Below are 23,507 nucleotides of genomic sequence, written 5' to 3'. Positions count from 1 at the left end.
AGGTGTTTGATCTCTCGCTCATAGATTAAATTGACCAAGCTTTTGCCTGCAGCTTATATGCAGTAATGTTCACATGGCATTTAAACACAGTTCTTTTTTTCTCATGCTCCTCTGAAACATATTGAGTGATTTAAGTGATTTAAAGGTGTAAAATTAGCATTTTGTAATTGTTGGCCTCTCCTGCTTTATATGTTAAATATACAAACACAGTGGATTTCACTCGCTGCAGGCTAAAGGTCGTCTCTGGCAGACTTATGTCATATTCCTTCCGATTTGACAGCACTTCACCCTGAGAACTGAACACTGACATTTTGAGGTCTGACATCCCATCATCATCGTGTCTGAGTTGTGTGCACAGGCGCAGCAAAGTTTTGTGAACTTGTTGCGCACCTGTGCTATCCTAAATGGCAGGTCACCGGAGGCCCGTTGTGAAACATTTCCCTTTTTATCAGTTTTATCTCTACCTCTCTCAGGTATTTCTCCCCCTTCCCCCACCACCTGCCAGAGAAATCCATATGTTTCGGCTGCAGATTTTTTATTCAAAATAGCACGCGGTCTGGAGCTGACAGGAAATAAGTCGCGGGGGGGGGGGGGGGGAGAGACGCCAGACAGGGGGCTGTTGTGATTACATGGTCAGTGTCTAAAACTCTCAGGGCCACCAGGCGGTTCCGGATAAATAGTTTTTTAATGACCATTAACATAATGATTTTGGATGTTGGCTTTTACGGCGTCTGTATTCAAAAAGATATGAAGCCAATCAATTTGCCTTCCTGTCTAATGTTAATGAAACAATTTTTTTTTATTCGTTTGCTTTGTTTCTAAGGTCTTGTGTTTTTCCACCTTCCCCCTAAACATGAAATATACTGATGACACTGTAAATAACAGGGATACCCAATGGCTTTGTCAGAGCACACAGTATGGCCAAATGTACATTTCTTTTTTTTGGTGGACATTTCTGTAATTGGATGAGCATTCGACGGCGTAAGTGACACACAAAAGATCCCGTTGACTCAAATGCACTCAGAGATTGATATTTCCAAGCTGCTAATGTGCTGTTTATTCGTTGGCGTGCAGCAGAAGATTACAAACCTAAGCTGTCTGTGCTGTCCTTCTCACCATTAGTCACCAGGCTGTATCTGATGCGCTGTTGTGTATCTTAACATTCGCGCTATCAAGATCGCATTGCTTAGGAATCTATCATATCTCTTATGAAGTTGCACGGCAATAACGAAAAGGAATGAGCTGGTCCAGCAGACGTGGACGCTTCCTGATGTGCTTGCAGATGTTGGTTTGATACGGGCCTGCTACTTTTTCGCAGCGCTTGGGCAAATCCTTACCAGTGTTTTCGTCCCTGGTCACCTTGAGCGGACAGAGTGGCTGGAGGTGCTGCTGCTGTGAGCTCGTTGACTCATGCAGCGTTATGAGGAGTCGTGCAGGGAATATGGAAATTCTGTCTATTAAAATATTTATTTTCTCCTTGTATTTTAACTTATTTTATAAGTTCTGACAAGCACACACCATTTGAGCTCAGACATAGTTGCTAATTATTAGGCTATATTTAAATATAAACACAAGACTGGAATTTCGGTTTATTATTTATCAATTTTTTTACCATGTGCTCTGCTTTTGGTCCGGTTATGAAAACACGAGGATGATTGTGAATGAGACATATGGGGAAGAACAGCCTGGGGCCTCAAAACACACATGCTGGTAATTCAGAACATATTTACCATTTTTCATGATGCTTTGTTCAGTTTAGAAATATTCAACTCCTAGCATCTGTTCCTGAAGATGTTTCAAGGCAGACTGTTGCAAACAGGGGAGATCATTGAACATGATTTTGCATTCAAGAAATAACAGGTCAGAGCTTTACAAGGCAATAGTTATTCCAGGGTGGCATTTTCTTTATTGTTTAAGGTTATGATGAAAAAACAAATCATCAAAGTTTATTTAATTTATAAGGGCTGGATTTATAAAGGCTTTCATGAACGTGTCATACCCGTCTCTGTAGTTTAGACGGCAATATGTCTCCAGTATTCATTCACAGCGACTTGTAGAACCTACAAACATCAATGTTTCAAGGAAGATAAACATATTCTGTGTGGTGCTGGCGTAATTCCAGCCTTTATTGAATGACCTGCAGGTCAGCCTCCGCTGGCAGGTTTGATGTTGTAGGTGAGACAGGAAACAACCCAAGAGAAAAGGAAGGAGGAGAGCAGGCTCGGACGAACAGCTGTTCCGGACAAATCTAAAGCTCGTTCATCAGATAGGATTTGGAAGCAAAGTTCAGCACTCTGACTCACCGTTTTTTATTTTTTTGTCTAGCAGGTGCTGTGTTTTCTGCACTTAATTATGGCTGAGAGCGTTATTAGTTCATACCATGTCCGTGTCTTGTGGGTACATGCAGAACATAGATGTTTGTCAGAGCAGCGGTGGAATATCTTTTTGTTATATCAGGGAATCTGGATAATACTCGCAATACTGGCCTTGCATATTTTAAGGGGGAAAAAATGATTTGCTTGCCGAGTGTGACATTGGTAAAATTCTCATTATTGATTTGAGGAGCAGAACAAACTGCCTTTTCGGCATGTTACTCCAGAGCACGGAAAAAAAAAAAATCAGTAAAGATTGACAGCACAGATATGAAACATTTATGTTGTAATTTCTTGTCCAATGCGTTGGTATCACACGAGCACACCTGAGGACCTGCTAACGCACTTAAATTGGGAGAAGCTGCAGGCTTTGATAAGGCTCCTGCTTTTTCTTAAACACCACATCATCATGCTTGTGTAGATACGTCTTAAGAGAGAGGAAGAGAGTTTACCCAGGAGCTGCAATAATATATGAAACCCTTTTTGTGAGATGTGAACTTAAGATATATGCTGTTTCCCTGCCCTGATCTCCCACAGTCCCATGCAGAAGCAGCCCCTCCGAGACCCCCTAGTAAAAGGCTGTGGAAGATAAAAGATCGCTGGGGGTAGGGGGTTGCTGGGATTCCTCTTGGTCTGTTCTCATTTATTACGCTGACATATAAGGTTGTATGATATCATGTTGAAAAATCTCAACAATTAATTCAGAAAAACACTTGTTAGGCTAATGTACAGAGGCTATAAGGTGAACAGATGCATATAAACTGCTCCACTGGGGGATCAGATGTGCTTTAGATTGAGGAAGAAGCTCTTGACATGGTAGTATAGCTGTGTGAGATACTACTGCACATGACATCATCTACTCTCTTGCATGGACTGAACAGTGTAAACCGAGATGCATTGGATTTACCATATGGCTAAAGCCCCATACGCCATAATTGCAGGGTCCTTTAATGATGACATCATTTTAGAGGCTCCCAGACATTGCACATAACAGGCTCTGCTGCCATTACATGTCCACAATAATGTAATCAATGGGGAAACAGGAACCTCGTACATCCTAAAGACAGTTGTCGATAATATAATGGTGACAATTATTATACTGTTATATCAGCCAAAAGAAAGGAAAAAAAAGAAAAATATAGGAAGGTTTCTCGCAAACAAGACAATGGCATAGGATTCGACACATGTGGAAGTATAAAGTTATGGTTTTTGGCCTCAGTGTTTCCCATTTGACACTTCAAATAATAAGAGATCTCTAACTTGGTATTTGCCCTGTTGCAAAATTGTATAGCTGTGAGCAGCGCTATTTACTGTGCTATTTCCCACGTGCTCGCTCGCTATCCATTGTCCCAAAAAAGCTTTCGGTCTACGCAGACAGTCAAACCTCGTGGTACCCGCTGTTCTCTCTCTCTCAGGCAAGAACTTGTCTTTCCCTCTGTGTGTATCTGTTACTCAGAATGTGTTGTGTGTGACAGCGACCTACATGCGCGGGCACCTGCACCCCTGCTAAAGCAATATATTGGTTGAATTCTGTGGGAAACACTTTGGCCTCAAAAACAAGTCCTTCCGTATTTCTTAGAGCCCAAGATGTTGTAATGTTTGACCAACTGTTTGAACATTATTCAATTTACTGTGATGTTTTGAGTAGTTAAACAAGATAATTTATGACTTAAAAATAATATATGTGACTAATTAATAATGAAAATGGTTGCTGATTAATTTTCCGTCGATTGATGATTTAATTACTGGACTACTTTCAATTTTGGGCATCCTGTCAATGACAAACATTTTGGGCCGTATAGCTTTCTCAAAGCTGGACTGCTTCCATGTTGCAATGTGTAAAAATAAACACTCCTACTTAAAAAAGACAACAATAGGCATCATCACTTAGCGGATGTTCTCTTGTTGCACAACGGTCAAATCAATCTCTCCTTAATGAATGTTACCATCCCAATGACCTTCACACTTCCACAGTACAAACAAACAATAAACAAAGGTAAATACTGGCTTTTACTTGCTTAACAGCACTACTTTCCCTCATCTGAGCAGCTAATATGGCAACCAATAAAATGTAATGTTCAAGGGTGGAGCGCATTCAAATTCAGAGCAGATTGTTCATTCAGCTCCAAGTCAGGTTTCTGATCTATGTGCTGTTTGGTTTGTGTGCTCTGTTGCTGATGTTTCCATGATAAAAATTTCCTGGAGGCAGATTAATAAAGCACTTTTACTGCTACTAGACGATAACCATGCAGCTACAGCTGGATGGGAGGTCTAGTGTTCTACACTACGGTTATGTGTCTTCCGTTTACGACACTCAATACGTTATGGGAATTATTTTTCGTGCTGAAGTGTTTTTAATGCGCTTCTCGGCACACACGTTCCCTTTAAAATCGACTTCTCTGCCTCTGCAACAGCTTGTGATTTGTTCCCGGAATCCAGGCCACAGAGAAAAACGCCTAAACTTGTTGCGTTCAGCTGTTGCAGGAAAAGAAAGCTGAATTAAAGTGAAAGCCATTGAACAAAAGAGTGTCCCCCCCCCCCCAACCCATTAACAAAAGTACCTTTCTTAATGGGTTTTTAAATAGGGTTAACGTTTTTCAAGGTATTGATAGATGAACATAGACTTGAGTGAAATAAGATTTGCAAGTACTCTGTAAATGGAACTACTGAAACAAGTGCAGCAGGCAGGTCTGGTTGGCTGATCCCAAACCGGACAGTGCATGTGTTGCATAACAAAAAATGTCTCAGGAAGAAAGTATCAGGTGAAACGGAGTCAACATAATCTGTGCTTCAGTGGCCCGTTGTACAGAGTCTGGCCTTAAATACGACGGCGACCTCGGCATATAAATCCCATGCACACGAATATGTAAAGGGAAGGAAAAAATTGCAACATCTCCCTTCCTCATGAATTTAATTTCTCAAAGGAGTCATTCATCATACGGTGTGACCTAAAAAGGTACTGCTAGAGCATTTCTCAGAAGGATTGCATAGTAAGTCCTCGTTACCTAATTTGGTTGCATTGCTGCGAGTGTGATTTAAACAATGCTAAGAATTAGTGAAGTTTTAACCAAGTTCTGAGGCTCTAATTCTAATATTTTAAACTGGCAGAAAGCTGCGTGACCTCCGTTGCCGCTGTGTTAAAGTTCACTCTTGTGCAAACAGGAATCTTTTTTTTCTACTGAGCAGAAATTCTCAGCTGGACAGAAAAACCATGACTTCATGCAGTGCGATGAATCGTGGACTCGATACGTTTCGTATAGGCTTAGAACGTTAGATATATTACCAAGTGTTGGACTTTGGTATTCAAAGCATTATGTGTTGTCTTTGCTCAAATAGGGAGCACAAAATAATTGAGTTTGAATTGGTTATGCCGGGGGCTAAGTGCTAAAACAAATCTTTAAATGAAATTCATTACAAGCAGGGTTGCCATACCCAGGTGTTATTGAATTCATTTCTCATTTTGACCTGATTTGGAAAGATAATGGTAATAACAGAGACTGACAGAAGAGATGACAATGGCATTGCACATCATGGTGTCTCTTCAAACGCATTAAATCGTAGTCAGCCTCATTGGCGTAATTGATCTGCGCAGATGGTGTCTTTTCTTCACGCGTTCCTTGATTCATTCTCTCGCTGTTGTTTTCCTCAGCAGAAAGAGAGACATTTTCCTTAAATACAACCATCTGTGCTGAAGGAGTAACTTTTAGAAATGCATATAATTGATACTGTAACTATAAATATTCAGATTCGAAACATGAATAGGATTCTTTGTTAAATAATAATGAGTAACATTCTGCCAAAGATAATTTTTTTTCTGTTACTTTTTTGGCAAATCTTCCTTTTCACATTCATAGGTATTCTGTTTGTGATAGTTCCTCTTCATTCGAAGTGTGATGTTGATGAGACCCACAACTGCATACCTTCATCCAAGTGCAATTAATGAGGAAATGAAGCTAATGAAATAACAAGCACAAGATGGAGAACCAGGCTGATCTGATGCATCCTCTTGGTTATCTGGCAATATCTGGAGGCGTCACTGGCCTCCGACTCTCATTTTCTCCCTGTCATATTCAATCAGGAATTCCTGCCTAAAATAAAAGTGAGTCTCTGCAGCGGCCGCGACCAGCAGAACGACGGTCAGGCCAGCCTCAGTGCTAACTGCTTTGTAACATTATTTTGTACTCGATTACTTTTTCCATATTTTGTTTTATTGCATCTTAAGTCTACACTAATTAATTTAGATTAAATCTTTCCGTCATGAACATGCATTCAATGACACAAGGTAAACAATAAAAATAAAAGGTTTTGCAAATGTATTAAAAATTAAAAAAATTAAATCACATTGACACAAGTTCTAAAAACCCTTTAATATGACACGTGGCTGTGGTGCCTCCAATTATCCTTAATCAGCATTCGTAGACCTTTTCTGGAATCCACCTTCAATTGACTGGACATGATTTAGAAACCAGTCTATACATAAGCTCTCACAGCCGATCGTGTATATCAGAGTCAAATCCAGATCATGAGGTGAACTGCCTGCTGAGCTCAGAGATAGAATTATGTCGAGGCACTGATCTTAAGAAGGCTGCAAAAGCATTTCTGCTGTATATAAGGTTTTCCAAAGGCAGAGTGGCCTCCAGGATTGTTTCAAATAATCAGGACTCTTTAGTGCTGGCTGCATAGCCAAACAGAGCAATCAAGGTCCTTGGTAAATGAGGTGACAGAGATCTTGACGATCACTCTGGCCGAGCTCGAGAGATTCTGTGTGGAGAAACGTCCAGAGGGGGACAACCACCATTGCAACAGTGCACTGATGTGAGTTTCCAGTGTCTCCTCAGTGAACGTTTGCAGAAAGGCACCTGCAGGTATCTCACACTCCGAGAAACCAACTTGTCTGGTCTGATGAAACCAGGATTGAACTGTTTGGCCTCAATTCTAAACGTCAGAATTGATTGTCCTTCTTTTAGGTTTTTCCCGCCGAGAAAACTTAACCCACACTGACAACCCCGATTCACTCGACTTGAAATCCAACCAGCTATTGGTTCACATCTTTGCCCCAGTATAATTAAAAAGGAGGCAGGTAATACGGCAGCAGTAATATGGATGATTGGCTGTTTTAGAGTAGGGGTTAATGTATACTGACTAATGAGGTTCTGTTATTGCAAAAGGCGTTAAATGTTATTTTACAAATGAAGCAGTCAGTGGGAATATATGTACAGCACACTGGACTAAGAACTGATTTATTACCAACATTTAGCTATTATTTACCATTTGTTTAGTTTGAATTGTTTGACTGCAACATGTCTACATGGTTCTGGAATATTACGATGCCTGTAATAAACCCTTAAAATGCAATTCTGATCATTTAAACAGTTCTTGAATGCAGTATACGTTTCTGAGAATGCATCTCTAGTGTTACTGCAGATTGCCTGGATCACCACAGTGTGATTGTGCAGCCTTTCTAAATTTAAGGAGTTGTCCACAGTACTGTAGATATGTTTTTGAATGGATATTGTTGTGCATTATGCAAAATATATCCATCCAAACAAGAACACAAAAATGACTAAAAACGCTGAAACAAGCATTCCGGGCCAATAGGTGGCGATAGAGTTTTTATTAACAATCGAACGAAATACCAGAGACGAACATTGTTAGCATGCTCATTGAGTTAGATGTCCTGTCAGCCGGTATATAGCTGCCATTGTTGTCATTTCTAGTTCATGTAACTAAAGCAACATTGGGCATGGCTGAAGTAGACAATGACATCATCGTTTCCCAAACACTCAAACAGAACCTTGAAAATCTTTACTTTGGAAGTCGCCATTTTATTGACCTAGGACAACGTTTGCGTGTGGACGAGAGGACGAGAATTTAGAGGAAAAAGTCTTTATTGCGAGATCACCCCCTTAGAGTGGATGAGGGGTTAACGGTTCAAGATTCATTGTCAATCAAAAGCCTCAAATTCTGATAAATGTCCTTTTATTTATGTTTTACTGCTCTTGTATGTCTACTTGATTGTGTGTATTTCATAGCCACAGAGGTTTAAATTGTAACCGTCGGAATTGTCTCTCATGTTGAGCTCCATAAACAGCTCTCTGGGTTCTTTATTTGGAGCACTGGAGTTTTAGAAACAGCTTCAACACCTGTTCATTGCTTTTCACCCTTGAAATATCACAGTTTCTCCTTTTAACAACAATTTTGCTCTTCTCTTCTCATTCTCAGATTGATCCTAAGGTTGCCTTTCCCCGTCGCGCCCAGCCTAAGGTAAGAATAAATTGGCCACTAACCCGGCTCAAAGAAAATGATTATGTCTCATGTCACCAGCTTACCTAATTTTGTGTTCTCACGCAGCAGATACAAAGAGGCAGTGCTTGTCTGTTTGTTATTGTAGAGAAATACAGAGTGTGGCTCCATTGTTCTCATCTCGTCTGTGCCGTTTTTCGCCAAAGCAATTAAAGTTGGACATATTACATTTAAAGGAATTTATTTTCAGCATGATTGAGGTTATGTTTTTTTGTATTACCTCAGTGTTTTAAATCGACTTAATTTTTTTCAGTGCTTGTGTCATGCTTATTTTAGCATTTCATCCCTTGTCATAGGCACAAATGCTTTGAAATGAGCTCTGTCTTATAAGTGCAGTATGTTTCCATCACAGCAGAATGAAATGAAGCTTTATTGTTTGTTGGCTTGAGTTTGGGGCTGACGGGTGACAGCCTCTACAGATGAGCAGCTAATGTTGGTGGAATCAAGATAATCTTTTCTTGTGTTGGCTGTTGCAAAACTCTAAAAGATGCACATTGTGGAATATATACAGTTCTTATGTGAAAAGCTTTACGTTAGCTTGACTTAACTAGCGCGACATGATTGCTGACTTCTCATTGACGGAGACAAATTACATTTGCTGCCAGAATAATAAGTCTGTTGAGATGTTTTGTGTAGCATTCAGAGTTGAATGGCGCTGAATGACATGAGTGATTTGGAAATATCTTGAATTGTGGCTCATGCATGCAGAAATGATCACAATTAGCATTAAAACAATAGATGATTTTTAAAAAAAGGCACTGAGCCCCAATCACACAGGAACTGTCGTGTGACCTCTTTATGATGCATATTATCTTTTTCTCTCTTGATTACTGGTCTTGAGCAGTTCTAATGACAATTAAATATTCAATGTGTGCAGATGGTGCTGTGGCGTAGTCAAGGGCTTTGTTGACATGCCGCCTAGCACCATCCCCCAGACGTTAATGTGCAGTCTACAGCAGAGTACAGTGTAGTGCTATTCAACAGCGTTATCAGGGCTTTCTCCACCTACACCAGGTGGAAATCGATAATAGATTTTCTCCTTCCCAACAGATCAGAGAAAGGCATTGTTAAAAGGTTGTTCAGGTTTCAAATGAGGAATTGGCAGTGCGGACTTTCAAAGCCAGAGCATGTGACTTCAGGATATCGGCACATGGTTGAGAAACTACCTGTGCTTCTCCACATTTTCTTACATGTCACTTTAACCACGTTCCTAAGAGTCAATTGTGCAATGAAACAGGACGGATTATTAATGAGTTTTCCAGTTTTTCCAGTGAACAAGAAACTCCTCTTGCCGCCGTTGGTAATGTAAATCTATTTTAAACAGTGCTGTGTTTTCTCTAGCCATGACTCAGTAACAGGTAAATACAGTATATTGATGTGTTCTACTGATCTTAAAACATATCTGTCACTTGACCTTGTGGGATTCATAACTCAGTGAAATAATGACCTCATAAAATAATTTGTGGCACCGCAAAAGCTTTGTACCGATGATTTATAAAATCACCATGGGGCAAGCTTGTTAGAGAAGAAAAATGGTTGTATTGAACGTGGATTATAAAGGATCTTAAAGCAATGGGATTAAGCCAGATAGATTAACATTGCATGGGATTGTATGTTTAATTGATTTAAGACCTTTCAAAGAGGTCCCACTCTTTAAGGTTCCCATCCAGAAAGTCCTCACTGTTTTGCATTAGCTTTCTTTTGTCCCTCTTCCCCCTCCACTGTCTGTGTGCCTGGCTGCTTATGCAGCTGTTGAATAGGCTCCGTTCTCGTTTTAAAGAATCTCGGCTTGGCAGGTGCCTCGGTGGCACGGGGGTTCCGGGGAGCGAATCGTGACGAGACCAATCAGCATTCATTTTCTCACGGCTAACTATGACCTCACGAGTAACCCTGCCAATGACCTCCACGCTGCTGAATGCTGCAGTAGGGTAAAAACCACACAGTATGTACAACACGTAGAGTAATGCTGGAAACAGACAGGAAGTGAAGGTGAACACAGAGGACACTTCACTGTAAACAACTGAAGGTGTTTGCACCGGGATGACAGGATCACAGGAAAAACAAGTTGTATCAGCAGCAATAGCGGACACTAGCTCAAAAACACAGACAGTGCCACAGTGAAGACACAGTCACAGGCAGACGAATAGAGCTGGACAATAGCTTATCATCAGCATATACTAAAGCAGACAGCCTGGCAGACATTTAATTCAAATACAATGTGACATGTATGACAGCTCAGAACTTTAGGTTTAGAATTGGTTTGTTTAGGTATAATTGTGGAGAATTTAAAGCGAAACACTGGATTACAGGCTGCTGTCATGATAAGACAAATATGTTTTTGCGTGACAAATCAGTCACAGGGTGCTGATTGCCTCTGCTTTCCTCCTTAAGCTTGAGAATGTGCTAAATATTTGATTTTAGTATTTCTTTTGTCTTGGATCCATCCGCACCAGAGAACTGGTAAAGGACAAAACGTGGAGGTCACCACAGGTCGCGTTGCTCAAAGAAAACATGCTCAAGAAATGCAAACTGGCACACGCCTTGCAAATAAATGTCACCTGACTGAAGCTTATCTTAAGTCTTTAAAAACCATTTTGTATTAGAAATGGAAGCTGTGCTTACAAGTCATGTTGAAGGTATCAATGCAGACAGGGCCACAAATATTCAGGGATTAGGGTGCATCTGTTGATGATTGACAGATGAGAATGAAAGGATTAAACAATGATGATGTGATGCAAAGTGCTTTATGCACATTCATTTATGCCTCTGTCTCCCCAGCCTATACAGCACGGCTGGGAATAGCCATGGCTTTATTAGATAGGCAGCTAAAAGTAGCTTTAAAATGCCAGGAGTTCTGCATAAATGTTTCAGCACCTCAGCATTTACTTTCACAACAAACACTTCTCAGTTTACTTTTGTCACAGGCAGAAGTGATTTTGTTTAATGTCATCCATTGCAGTGGATTTATAATAGGGATTTTTTATTTTGGACTTTGCCAAACTTTTTGAAAAAACATAATATCAAATGGTGTTTGTGACATGATCAGGTTTTTTCCCTTGTGAGAAATTATGAGACAAAACAAATTTCTTGACAAACGGCACAGCCAATGCTAAATGTGATCAATCAGTCACTGAGCTGAATCCGACAGAACCTTACGCATCTCATCTCATTATCAATGTGGACACTCAGTGACAGTTCAAACAGTTGCCTCAATCATTAAATATGTGTCCAGCGCTGTGTGATATATCACTACTGCTCATTTCCATTTAAGCTTAACAAGTCTAACGCTATGTTTCAGAAAGATGTAATAATTTCTCTTGACATTTATTTGTCGTGATGGAGGCTCGGCTCGGTGCAAAGGAAGCGCGGGGACCACGGAAACCAAATTGTTATGTGCTGTAGTCAGCCTCCACTAGTCCGCTCCTCATGAAAAGGGCCCTGCCATTATTTCTGCTGTGACTTGGCACCTATACATAAAATTGATACTTGATATTTGCATTGACTTTGTCTTCATGGAAAAAAAACAAATTATATATAATGATCAGATGGAAATATGAAAGCTGATTGACATAATGTAGTGAGTTTTCTAGCTGACGATTCAAACTAACCTTTCCGTCCTTCAGACAACATTTGCTCTGAATAGCCTAATATGAGTCATTTGCATTCCTGGCTTTTTTTCCATAATGTGTCTACGTCATCAAGTAACACAATAATACAAAGAACAGAACACCCGACAAAAGAAAAACGTACCAATGTGATGCCTCCTCCTCCAGTCTCTTTCTGTCTAAAACAGAGCTAAAACCAATAGTTCTGATTTAGAAAATTACAGCAAGCATAATGTTATGAACTTGTAAATTAACAAAATATGGTCACTTTAAACCAAGAAAGACTATTCAAATCTGTTTATAAAGTCTTTATTCTGTCTCATCTAAATTTCTTGAGATACTGCATTGATCATTTTTGTAAAAACTCATATTCCCCTTTTTAGTGTTGTGACTGTGGAAAGAAAGTCGTAAAGAAGACAGAGATGATGCTGTTTCTCGCCGTCTCCTTGTTTTTGATATTTTCCAGCGAGGCTCCCAGTAAAAGATGTAAACGAGGCCTGCTCTCCGTTTCCTGGAGGAATCAAAGCGCCCGTTTCCGCCGACATTGCTCGAGATTTACCACTCAACTGCTGGCGTCATTACCGCTGCTGCCGCTGCTTTTGTTTCCCACAGTGGAGTCACACACAACCATGGCATGTCCCAGCATGATTTTAATTGCCAGTGGGACTGTGGCCACTTCAGTGGGAGATGAGTTCTGATGGCTTGTTATGGAAATGAAAGGAAGGAACATTTAGAGCCATGTAAATGGCTGCCATTTACAGAGCAATGGGCGAGGTCTTGCCATGCACCTGATAAAGGGATTTTTTGCATCATAAACACCAATTTATAGTTCTGCATTTAATCGGATATTGTGTAGCCACATACCCTCCGCTGTTATCTGATGTGCAGCTTTCTGGAAATGTAACTGTAGTGATTCAGACAGCAACTGTAATTGGTTGCATCTCTTATCCATGCCTCTCAGTGGCTGCAAATGTACACAATTCTCTTTTTGCTGTGTTGTAATCTGAGTAAGAGTAAAAGTACATTTTTTAGGACTTTATTGATAGCTATTGGAACATAAGGAGGATTTCAACAAATAATATGAAGTGTTTCAGAAACAGATTACCAACCCTACCATTTATCAATATTTATTAGCTCCAACGTGATTTTTTCAGTGTAAGTTGCCATTGGCCACATACTGTACATTCACAAAGAAACCCCAGTGCCAACGGTTTGGCGGTGAAATGGCAGAATGACACAGATACACCAGGCACAAATGCTGTCGATGTCCGGGGCCACTTGGGTAGGCTCTGCGTGGATCCTGCACAGAGCTGAGTACAAACCAGGCGTAAGCCATTGTGAACAGGTTGTCACCATGACTGTGGCATCCTTCAGGAAGCAGAAAGAAAACTCTCTGTGCACAGATGCAGCTGTGACAACCCTTCCAGAAATTCCTTTTTGTCGCTCTCTCTCACACACACTTTCTGTGAATGGCATTTTGACCAGCTCTTCCTCCTCCTGTTGTTTGCGTCTCACACGTCTCTCAGTGACGTTGTGTACTTAATGTTCTTACCTGCAGGCAAGAGTCTCAGGTGTATTGAGGTTCTCGAGGTTTAAAGTCTTAAGTTTTAATGAAGTCTAATAATAAAGCTGCATGAAGTAAACACACATTTTCATCCCCGCAGTGCCTCTGTACTGTGTGACATAATAATGCACATACACATAATACCACCTTGTACACAAATTCAAAAACAAACTTGAACATGTGCTCTCACTCTCTTCCTCTCCTTCCCTCTCTGTGCTCTTTTTTTAGTCTGTTAGGATTACATGGCCTTGTAAATCCAGTCTTACACCTTGCTCAGTTATTTGATCTAGATTTAGCATTATGATATTTCCTCCTTCTCAAAATGATCCTTATTTTAAATGACACAGCTCACTGCTAGGAAAATGAAACCTCTGTGGCTGCCAGCCCCCTTGAACGTCCCTGTGAGTTTATTAAAAGCACCAGCCTTCGCCGCTCCAGCTCAGATCTGCACAGCTGCATGAGTCTGAAAGAATATTCAAGGTCAAAAGTCCTTAATGTGGAACAGAATGCCATATCAATATTGCTTCTTCAGCTTCACAGTTTACGACCACGAGCCCTCCCCAACATTTATGATGTGCGGGGAGATTATTTCTTATTAGACATCTCGCAGAATTTGTTCAAATGACAGCGGGTCGGGAGAGAGTGTTGCATCGCGAAGGCTATTATCCAAACATAATGTCACAGGTCCTTTCCTGGTGAGTGGCCATGATGTCCACACCGAAAAGATACTTGCTGTGTGTCTACATGTAGTTTTGAAATGGGGTTTTACAGCTGACACTAAACGCACCAACATTTCAGTCGTATAGCGAGTGAAGAGAAAACTCGGACCAAGATGACGGAGAAGTGACAAGCGAGTTGATGGTAATTTTTCATCGTCACTCTCCCCCTCGACCCCGGAAAAAGCAGATGTGCAGCCGACATAAGTAAACGTTTCTTTCAGAGGGAGGATGTCACAAGGAGTTGTTTTTTTTCCCTTCTCCCCCCCCCCCCCCACCCCCCCACTGCGGTAATGGCCGCTGTGCAGAAGCTGGAGATGGGTTTAAATCCCTGACCCGTCAGCTCCTTTGCTTTCAGCGGCCTCAGTGGAACTGCTCCAGATGAAAATGGGGCCACAGCACAGACGTATGAATGACTGTTTGTTTGGTGGTCAGACACAATCACCAGCTGAGTGACCCAGTTAACGGTTCGTCAAAGGGATGCTCAGTTTGATTCATGCATGTTTCCCCCCCCCACACAGACATTTTCCCAAAAGTATCTAGTGTCCTTTTTTAATGCCTTTCCTCAGTGGGAAGAGGAATGATGTGTAAATGTGTATTTTCTTTATCGCAGATATTACATGACACATTTCTTTTGTTGAAGAATTGCCAGAGCGCTTCATAAATGGAGGGCAGTGTACACATGTGTGATTCTTCTTCCTCCTCCCTGTTTTCCGCTCCGGCCTCCTTGGTTTGGCGAGTCGAGAGTAATTAGGTTTTCTAGGGGTTCTTACAATGCTCACCAATGGCAGCAGCAGTCAGGCGGGCTAGTGCTGGCAGGGCAGAGAGGACAGAGGGCCTTGCAGGAGCCTGGCACCGCTAAACCTGATGCTGACTGACAGTAATGAGGACAGCCTGCTAGCCAGGATAGAGAGGAGAGGAGAGCAGAGGAGGGCATGGTCCACTATATCTCTCAAGACCTCTTATCAAAGCTGCTCTGTGGGCGCACACACACACACATGCACACACGGAAATACAGCACGAGCGCACACAGGTTTAATGTGTATCAGGTAGAGCAGAGCCAACGCACCACTGGGCCGTGTCTTGTTTATCTTTACTCATGAACCTTATAGAGAGAGAAATTAAATCAGCTGTTAACCATTCAAATCGCAGAGTGTTAGAGCAGCAGCATTGTGGCTTTTGTTCAGTCACTGGAAAACGCTTGACGTGTGAAGAAATAAAATAAATGGTAAAACTGTTTATTACAATTTTCCTCAATTATATTTTAATAGATTAGAAACCATATATGAATATGGTTTATGAGGGTAACCATAGCTACTTAAAGGATAAACGGAGGATACATTTACAGGTAACAGCAATAAAAGACCAGTGTGTGTTTAGAGGTCGCTCCCCAGAACAATGTCGCTGACAGTCTAAATGGCTTTGGTCAGCACTAACCAACAACCACTCTGACCTTCGATAATGTGACAGGGGGATTAGAAAGTCATGTTCTGTTTCCTTTTCAACTATCTCAAGTCTCCGCCCATCCAATGTGAAAGATCGGATGGGATAAGATATGTAAAATATACAATTTTAAAGGAAGCAGAGAAACACTTCCAGGAGTAGCTGTATGTGGCAGCTAAAGAGGCAGATGAGGGCTGGTGCCTTTTATAATTCAAATTTTTTGAACGAATCAATTTTTGAGATTGTTTTTGCATGAAATACTGGAAATAATAAAAAGAAAGGGATGGTAATCTCAATCTGGACTTTATGGTGGGAGTTGTACAACAAATGGTGAGATGCACTATGTCCTGCAGCAAGAGAGGCTCAGGTGTGTCACTGCATGTGCAATTATTACCAACATGCATATATATATCTGTGCAATTTGTAACGTTTGTGTGTGTAAAATACAATGTTTTTGTTTGTTAAATCACAAGGTTATGGTCACTTTTTTATTGCAAATAGCAAAACAACTTTACAGCTGCAGTGTTTGTTCTGTAGCGCCAACAAAAAAAATGTGGGCTCCTAAACCAGCCACATCATGATGTAAACTGTAAGAGTAATATTGCATAAAAGTGACCATACTTGTACATTATACAATGCACAACCACGGTTTATAAGAAAACATGTAAAACAGTTCATGTTGGCCTGTATCTTTGAACTACAATCACACATTTGGTTAAATTTGTTTGTGGAGCAGCCTGTGGTTTATTAGGTTTCTTTTGATCCGTCACCTCACCAGTTTAAAGGGATTGTGAAGGTAACGCTGAAGTCTGATGATTTCATGTCTGTGTGAACAGTCTTCTCTCATGAGTGGATCCAGTTGTCATTGTAGAGTAACACATTGGAGTCTCACAGGCCAGATTGCTCTTTCTCACTCTGACGTTGTGTGACAGTTCATGCTCTGCGGTTTTCATGTCCTGTCCTGGTTAGATTTTTTTTCTTTCTAGGGCACCTGCCTCTCAGATTAAGACTGATATTCTCTCAGCAAGACGAGCCTGTCAGGTTAGTTGTGCTATTATTGGAGAGATTAATGGTTATGGTCAATAGATTTATTTTTTTGTTTTGCTCTGGTTGAACTTCATGTTTGCAACATATCACTGAATCCATACTCAAGCTATGTTACATCATTTTAATAAATAAAAACAAATTCGACAAATGCTTGGATCATCCCATTACTTGCATGATTGTGTTGGTTGTCACTCACTCACTCTTCCCTCCTTCCATCCAGCCATCCAGCCATCCATCCTTCCATCGTCTATACCGCCTATATCTATAATATTCACTATCTACATTAGGGGGTTCAGCTGGAATTCAGGATCCGAGAGTGCACTTGATGTTGCATAATGTAAGAGGAGAATACTATGGTTTTAAAGAGTTCATACATCATCCATCCACCCAATTATTCACTTATCCTTTGAGGATGGGGGGGATGGGGGTGGAGACTGGAGCCAGTGGCACGTGACATTGGCTGAGAGGCGGGTTACGCCCTCGACGGATCACCACAGTATCACAGGGCCAACATCCAGAGACAAACAACCATTCATGCCTACATTTACACCTACAATCAGATTAGAGTCTTCAATCAATCGTCTCCAATCTGCATGTGTTTGTACTGTGGGAGGAAGCCAGAGTACTTTGGGAAAAACCCACACAGACATGGGGAGAACAAGCAAACTCCACCTAGAAGGATCCGGCCGAACCGGGAGCCGTCTGGCCGTCTCTGCCGCGCTGCCCTCGTGTCACTTTTAGCTCCACTAAATATCCACATTCATGACTTTACTGCTCTTAAAAACCAGTCTAATTCTTGGTTTTGTCACTGCACTGCAACAGTCAATAGAGCAACACTCTAACAATAACCAGACTTGAGGGAAGACATAACAAGCCGCAAACAGAAATATATTCTATGCTGTAATTGCATATTTCAGAACTCGCACTGTTATTTTGCTTGTCACCCTCAGCAGCTGTGTGTTTTTTTTTGTGTGTGTTAAACCTCCGAATATCTTAACTAGAAGGTGACTGTTGTGTGTCTGTTTTCACTCTGATGCAAAAATATTATGTAATTAGCCGAAAGCATTCAGAACATTGATTCTTTTGTTGTTTAATTAAAACATGCCGTAATTATCGGCAATTTGTTTCACTTCAACAGACGTGTCTTGATAAAAGATAAAAGAAGGTCAACGGGATAGAACGGTTTCAAGAGTATTAACATAAAATTGTGTCACAGATGTAAAAGTGCTGAAGTAGTTCTGAAAAGGGAGATGAAATTACCTGTGATAAGGACTGTACGTTTGGCAGCGTTCCAATCCTCGTGCTATATTACTGTGATTTCCACCTGATGTGGGAGCCACTGAAAGGCTACAGCTATGCTTGTACTTTGCCCAGACTCTGCTTAATAGCTCCCAAATGGCCACAGTGGCAGAAAATCTACATGGTATTGTTGGCAGTAGGCAGAACCAGATAGAATCTCTGGGTTGAGCTGTAACAAAGCGTGACAGGGAGGATGCGCAGGAGCTCCGGCAGACAGGCATGCTGCTCCACATTTATTGTAGGGGGGACCCTCCCCTGCTTATCCCCCTGCAGGGTGGTCTGTCATTCACTTCCATAATAATGTGTACAATTTTTCCACCAAAATGGAGATGGAATGAAATTGGTGGCGGTTTTTTTCTTCTTTATCACCCACCTGCACCGAGTTGGAAGTCGGATGTTTATTTGTGTCCAACATGTTGCATCTGTCGCGGTTTGTCACGTCGCATGATTTAAAAAATATATATGGAATACATGTGTAAGACAGCAAGTCTTCAATACTGAATCACCGCATCTAAGTCTGCGCTGTAAAGAGCTTAGCTGTTCCTCCACATAATGCCTCGCTCCTCAGCTGTGACCTTTCTCCTCCATGCATCATTCACGATTATACTGCTGACATGTTGGCTCATGCCAATAATTTTTCATACGAGGCAATGTCAGCCACATCATATTTTATCATCTGGATAAATTTGTGTTGTGGTTTCATGTGGGCTCGCCATAATTTGTATTTGACTCTTTATGTGCCCGTCCCAGAGATTCGATTTTGTATTTAATTTAAGGCTGAAAATAATTCAGATCTAAACACAATCTGGCATCAGTGGGGGGGAAGATAATTTTATAGCTGCTAAAAGAGTGATATGTAACATGAATAAATAAGGTTTGTATTTGTAGAGGAAATGTGTGTGCATGTGTATGACAGAACACCATATCTACACCGTGCCTGAGAGCCTGTTGATCACTGACCTGTTGGAAAAAGAACCAGATCAGGGACAGATCATGTAAAACTGTAATTTTATGTACGATTGTTTGGACCATTTCAACTAGATTATAGATGTTGATGCAAATAGAGGAACAATTTTAAAACAACCAGTTTTTTGTGCCACAATCTAAAAGTAAAAATGTATGCTTTTCATGCTAAGGGAAATTGTCTTTATAGCGAGGCTGTTTCCAAATGCACAGTGTACAAAACATTCTGGCTCAGAGATACAAAGTTATTTATATTTGAGTGCTTTGGCTTCAAATAATGAAATAAACCTTGAAATAATGGCGTTTTTATTTCCTATGTTCAAAATTATACAGCATATGCTTGATGCTGCAGTGGTAAAAAGCAACAGTAAGTGCACAACATGCAAGTAATGGATGTTTAATTAATGATATAACAGTGGTTATGATAGACAGAAAACATGCATTTATAAGTTTTTTCCTGACACGTGAGATTGCCCCTTGCTCTCAACATGTGACGGTGCTAATTATCTTCAAAGAATATCAAACAATAACGTAACAATCCATAACCTCTTCACTTCCATCAATTGTTGACCCAGTTGTCAGTCATTTTATGCCAGCGACCTTGTCACACAACTCAGCTTTCACTCCCTTCACTGATCATAAATACCGTTTCTCTTTTCTTTATTTTTTTTAATAAAAGGCGATGTTCACTCCTGTCAGGTAGCACTTAAATGCTCTCTATTTAAATCAAGCCAACGAGTAGCAAAAGTAATTACCCCACATCATCCATTCTTAGTAAAATATTCGGTGTCAAGCTCGGCTGTTCACGGATTTGATTTATTGTGCCAATTGTGAGATTTCAATACTTTCAGTACAATTAATTCAACTTTAAAATTGCATATCACATGTCTTGGCAGCACATTTTCAATGTCTAATATTTGCCACTCACTTTTCTGTGAGAGACAGTTCCCATCTGTTCAGCAGGGTTTTCTAGGGCAGCCTCCTTGGTCTTTCATTTATGGTGAAACTGTATTTGCCACATGGTTGGAAGGGGGTCAGCTCCCTTTTAAAGGGAATGAGAAGACCTAATTTAATTGACTGTGATTGACACGGCCTCTTCCATGTCGGCTGTTAATTTATTCCTTCTAATCCATCCTCTTTTTGCGGCCACACCACAGGTGTGCCGCAGCTGCACCAGCAGCTTTGGTCACAGAATTGCCAAGAAATGTGTTCTCGCACCGACATGCTCTACATGTGGCGGTGCCATGAATTTGCACCACAGCCTGTGCTCTCACCTCGATCCATTTAAAAGAAGACCCCTTTCGCGAGAAAATGCAAAAACAACCTCACAAAGGAAAGAAAAGCCTCCCTGTTTTCCCTCTGTTGCTGCTGATAAGTAGTGGAGACGGAGAAATAATCAAACGGAGGTAATACACAAGCAGGTCAATTCCAGCTTGTAACGGTTATTTTGTGACTTAATTTTCTCCGGGGTTATCGTACAGAAATGAAAAGTGTTGACAGATTCATTTCCTCGCCACTATCACTAAGACCATTCTGTGATTTCTAATTGATAGCTCCATGCAGTGAGTTTACGCCACGAGACAATTTTTATAGCGCTTTTAATTAGACCAACTTTGACCTTCTGTTCGCTTTGCATTTATATTGCTCCAAATTATTTTCACCTTCTTTCTTCATTAACTTTTGTCAAATGAATACGGGCATTTACAGCATTATAAACCATACATGCACTGTATGAAATACGGCGACACTGAAGTGAATTGATGATGGGTTTGTTGCATAAATTGCTTGATTGATGACTTGCAATTAGATAATCTGCGAAATAGATATCCTTGAAATATTCTTGACCCTCAGACTGATTTCCCAAGTGAAGGACAACACCGGAAAAAAGAAATGAGTAAATAAAAATACCTTGGTGGAATGAGGCCGTAACAAGCCCTTAACTGTCTAATTGAGTAAGAGGTAAAGCCCTTACATACGTCATTAGGGAATACAGGTGCATGATGACTCTCCACTCAGATAAATCCTTCGTATGGAACTAGTTAATCTCCCATGTAATATCGAGCAGATGTGTGTATTGGTAAATGAATAAACACCAACCAGGGATGAATCCCAATTGAGGAGGTGTTTAGTATTCATTTGGACTTCATTCATCCTCTGTGTGAATAAATTAAATCGGTTTGAACATGCATTTCATCATGCATCCTGGGCAGTTCATCTGCAGCCAAAAAGATTTGTAACTTTTCAAACATTGAGGTTCACTATTATTCTTGTGACATTGAAGGATTTCTGTGGAGACAAAGTGGCAGGTCAGGTGTTTAGTGCTTCTCTCTTTGTGATATTGTTTGCATCCCGTGTAAATCTCCAATTCAAACGGTGACAGTTTAAAGGAGGTAATTTGACACCAGAGGAGAGGGAAGGAGGGAAATCCACTCCCACCACTAAAATACTGTTGAATGACAAGATTCAATTCATTACAAGTGGAAGAACAGCGCGAAGAGCTGGCAAGGGCGACTACTAGCAATAAAAACACACCTTTATATGTGATGCAATTCTCTGCTGCTAAAAGCCGACACGTATTTAGCAGTTGAATGGCGGCTGCTTGTCAGTAAAGTAAGCCAAGTTTTTAATTTGGACATCCAGCATCAGTATCTGTTCTGACCACACCAGTTGATCAGACTGAAATCAGCACATGTCTGAAGCTAATTTGAGCGAGATTGATGTTAAACTGCGGCTGAATTCTGAATCTCTTTAAAAAAAAAAAATGTGTCCAAAGTTTATTCATAAGATCACAGAGATTTGAAAAGTGCCAAGCTACGTGGTCTGAAGCGCCTCATTTGCATAAAGCAGACAGGAGCTCCACTCAGGGACGGAAAAAAAAGCCCACCGGCGCCTATGAATGCATTAAAAGCAAATAGTGGCAAAGGATTCATTAACATTATTGGTATTTATATGTCGCAGCACCACTTAATGAGCCTACCTCCCCCCCCCGGTTACACCACAGAGTGGACAGTTCGCAGACAGAGAGTAGAAACAGCAGAGGAGCTTTGTGCCTGACCTCTCCTGACCTTCATTCTGTCCTCCATCTGGCTTTCTGTTGGCCGCCGCGTATATTTGCGTCTGTGTGTGAGTGAGCGCGCTCTTCTCCTTACCCGTCCGTCCGTCTAATCTCTCCCAACCTTCTTCGCAGTATTGCGGTCTTTATTTGCTTGGTTGACTTTATAACTGTAACACTAGTTTAATTTCCTCGGCAGCTTAATTGAAATTCACGTCTCTTTTCTCCTGATGTATCTCGCTCTACCGTCTTTGTGTGTGCGCGCGTGTGTGTGTGTGTGTGTGTGTGTGTGTGTGTGTGTGTGTGTGTGTGTGTGTGTGTGTGTGTGTGTGTGTGTGTGTGTGTGTGTGTGTGTGTGTGTGTGTGTGTGTGTGTGTGTGTGTGTGTGTGTGTGTGTGTGTGTGTGTGTGTGTGTGTGTGTGTGTGTGTGGAGGGGATGTGGGAAGGGGTGGGGTGTTAGTGGAGATGTTTTTTCATTCTCAAACTGGCAAGTGATTGACAGGAATACACAGACAATGCCCCCCACCCCCCGCCCTCACTACCCTCAATCTTTTTGTCTGCCGCACCTGTCTTTTAGATACCTTTCAACCTTGTCTCTTTCTTTCGCGCTCGCTATTCCCAAGTCCCTCTCTCCCCCGGATTGCCTGGGCTTGATAAAAACCGCTGCTAAATTTAGAGACATATTTCTCAAAGTCACCAGGACTAGAAAGAGAGAGGACCACAGACAAAATGGCCTCTCTAATCCACGCTTATCATCTTTTATTTATCCGTTTGAAAAATGTGAGGTCGTCACAGAAACTCCCCTCTCGTTTTTTTGTCTCTTTGTCGCCAGCCGTAACTTTCTTCTGTCCTCCAGTCAAATGTCAGCGGCCACGTTCTTGTCTCCGAAGGCCACAGTCAAACTGACAGCGTGTTTAAATTACATCATCCGGCTCGGCGAGGTTGTGCTTTATATAAAATTAGAGCTCGCCGAGGTTCTGATAGAATATCTCTGCCTTTTAAATGACAGTTGCAAATGTGCTGTCATTGAGGGCGGCCTTCATTATACTCCCCTTATCCCTCATATTCTTTGTCAGAGCTGACATAGTTGGATTACAATATGGCACCCACTGTATGTGTGTCCACCCCGGAGTGGCCTTAGAC

General features: G+C 41.1%; 1 protein-coding gene across 8 annotated transcripts in view; it reads left to right on the top strand.

Annotated features, from left to right (window-relative positions):
• msi2b (musashi RNA-binding protein 2b) overlaps window positions 1-23,507 on the top strand; it is a 244,615-nt gene that overhangs the window by 3,687 nt on the left and 217,421 nt on the right. For all 8 annotated transcript variants that reach the window (XM_061086625.1, XM_061086621.1, XM_061086624.1 and 5 more), the window contains exon 5: window positions 8,595-8,636. In XM_061086625.1, the coding sequence (XP_060942608.1) occupies window positions 8,595-8,636 (42 nt within the window). The remainder of the gene's footprint in view (window positions 1-8,594; window positions 8,637-23,507) is intronic.

The sequence above is a fragment of the Limanda limanda genome, chromosome 14 (genome assembly GCF_963576545.1).
Source record: "Limanda limanda chromosome 14, fLimLim1.1, whole genome shotgun sequence".
Classification (NCBI taxonomy): domain Eukaryota; kingdom Metazoa; phylum Chordata; class Actinopteri; order Pleuronectiformes; family Pleuronectidae; genus Limanda; species Limanda limanda.
The sequence above is the reverse complement of the archived record's forward strand: the minus strand, read 5'-3'. Positions and strand labels throughout refer to the sequence as shown.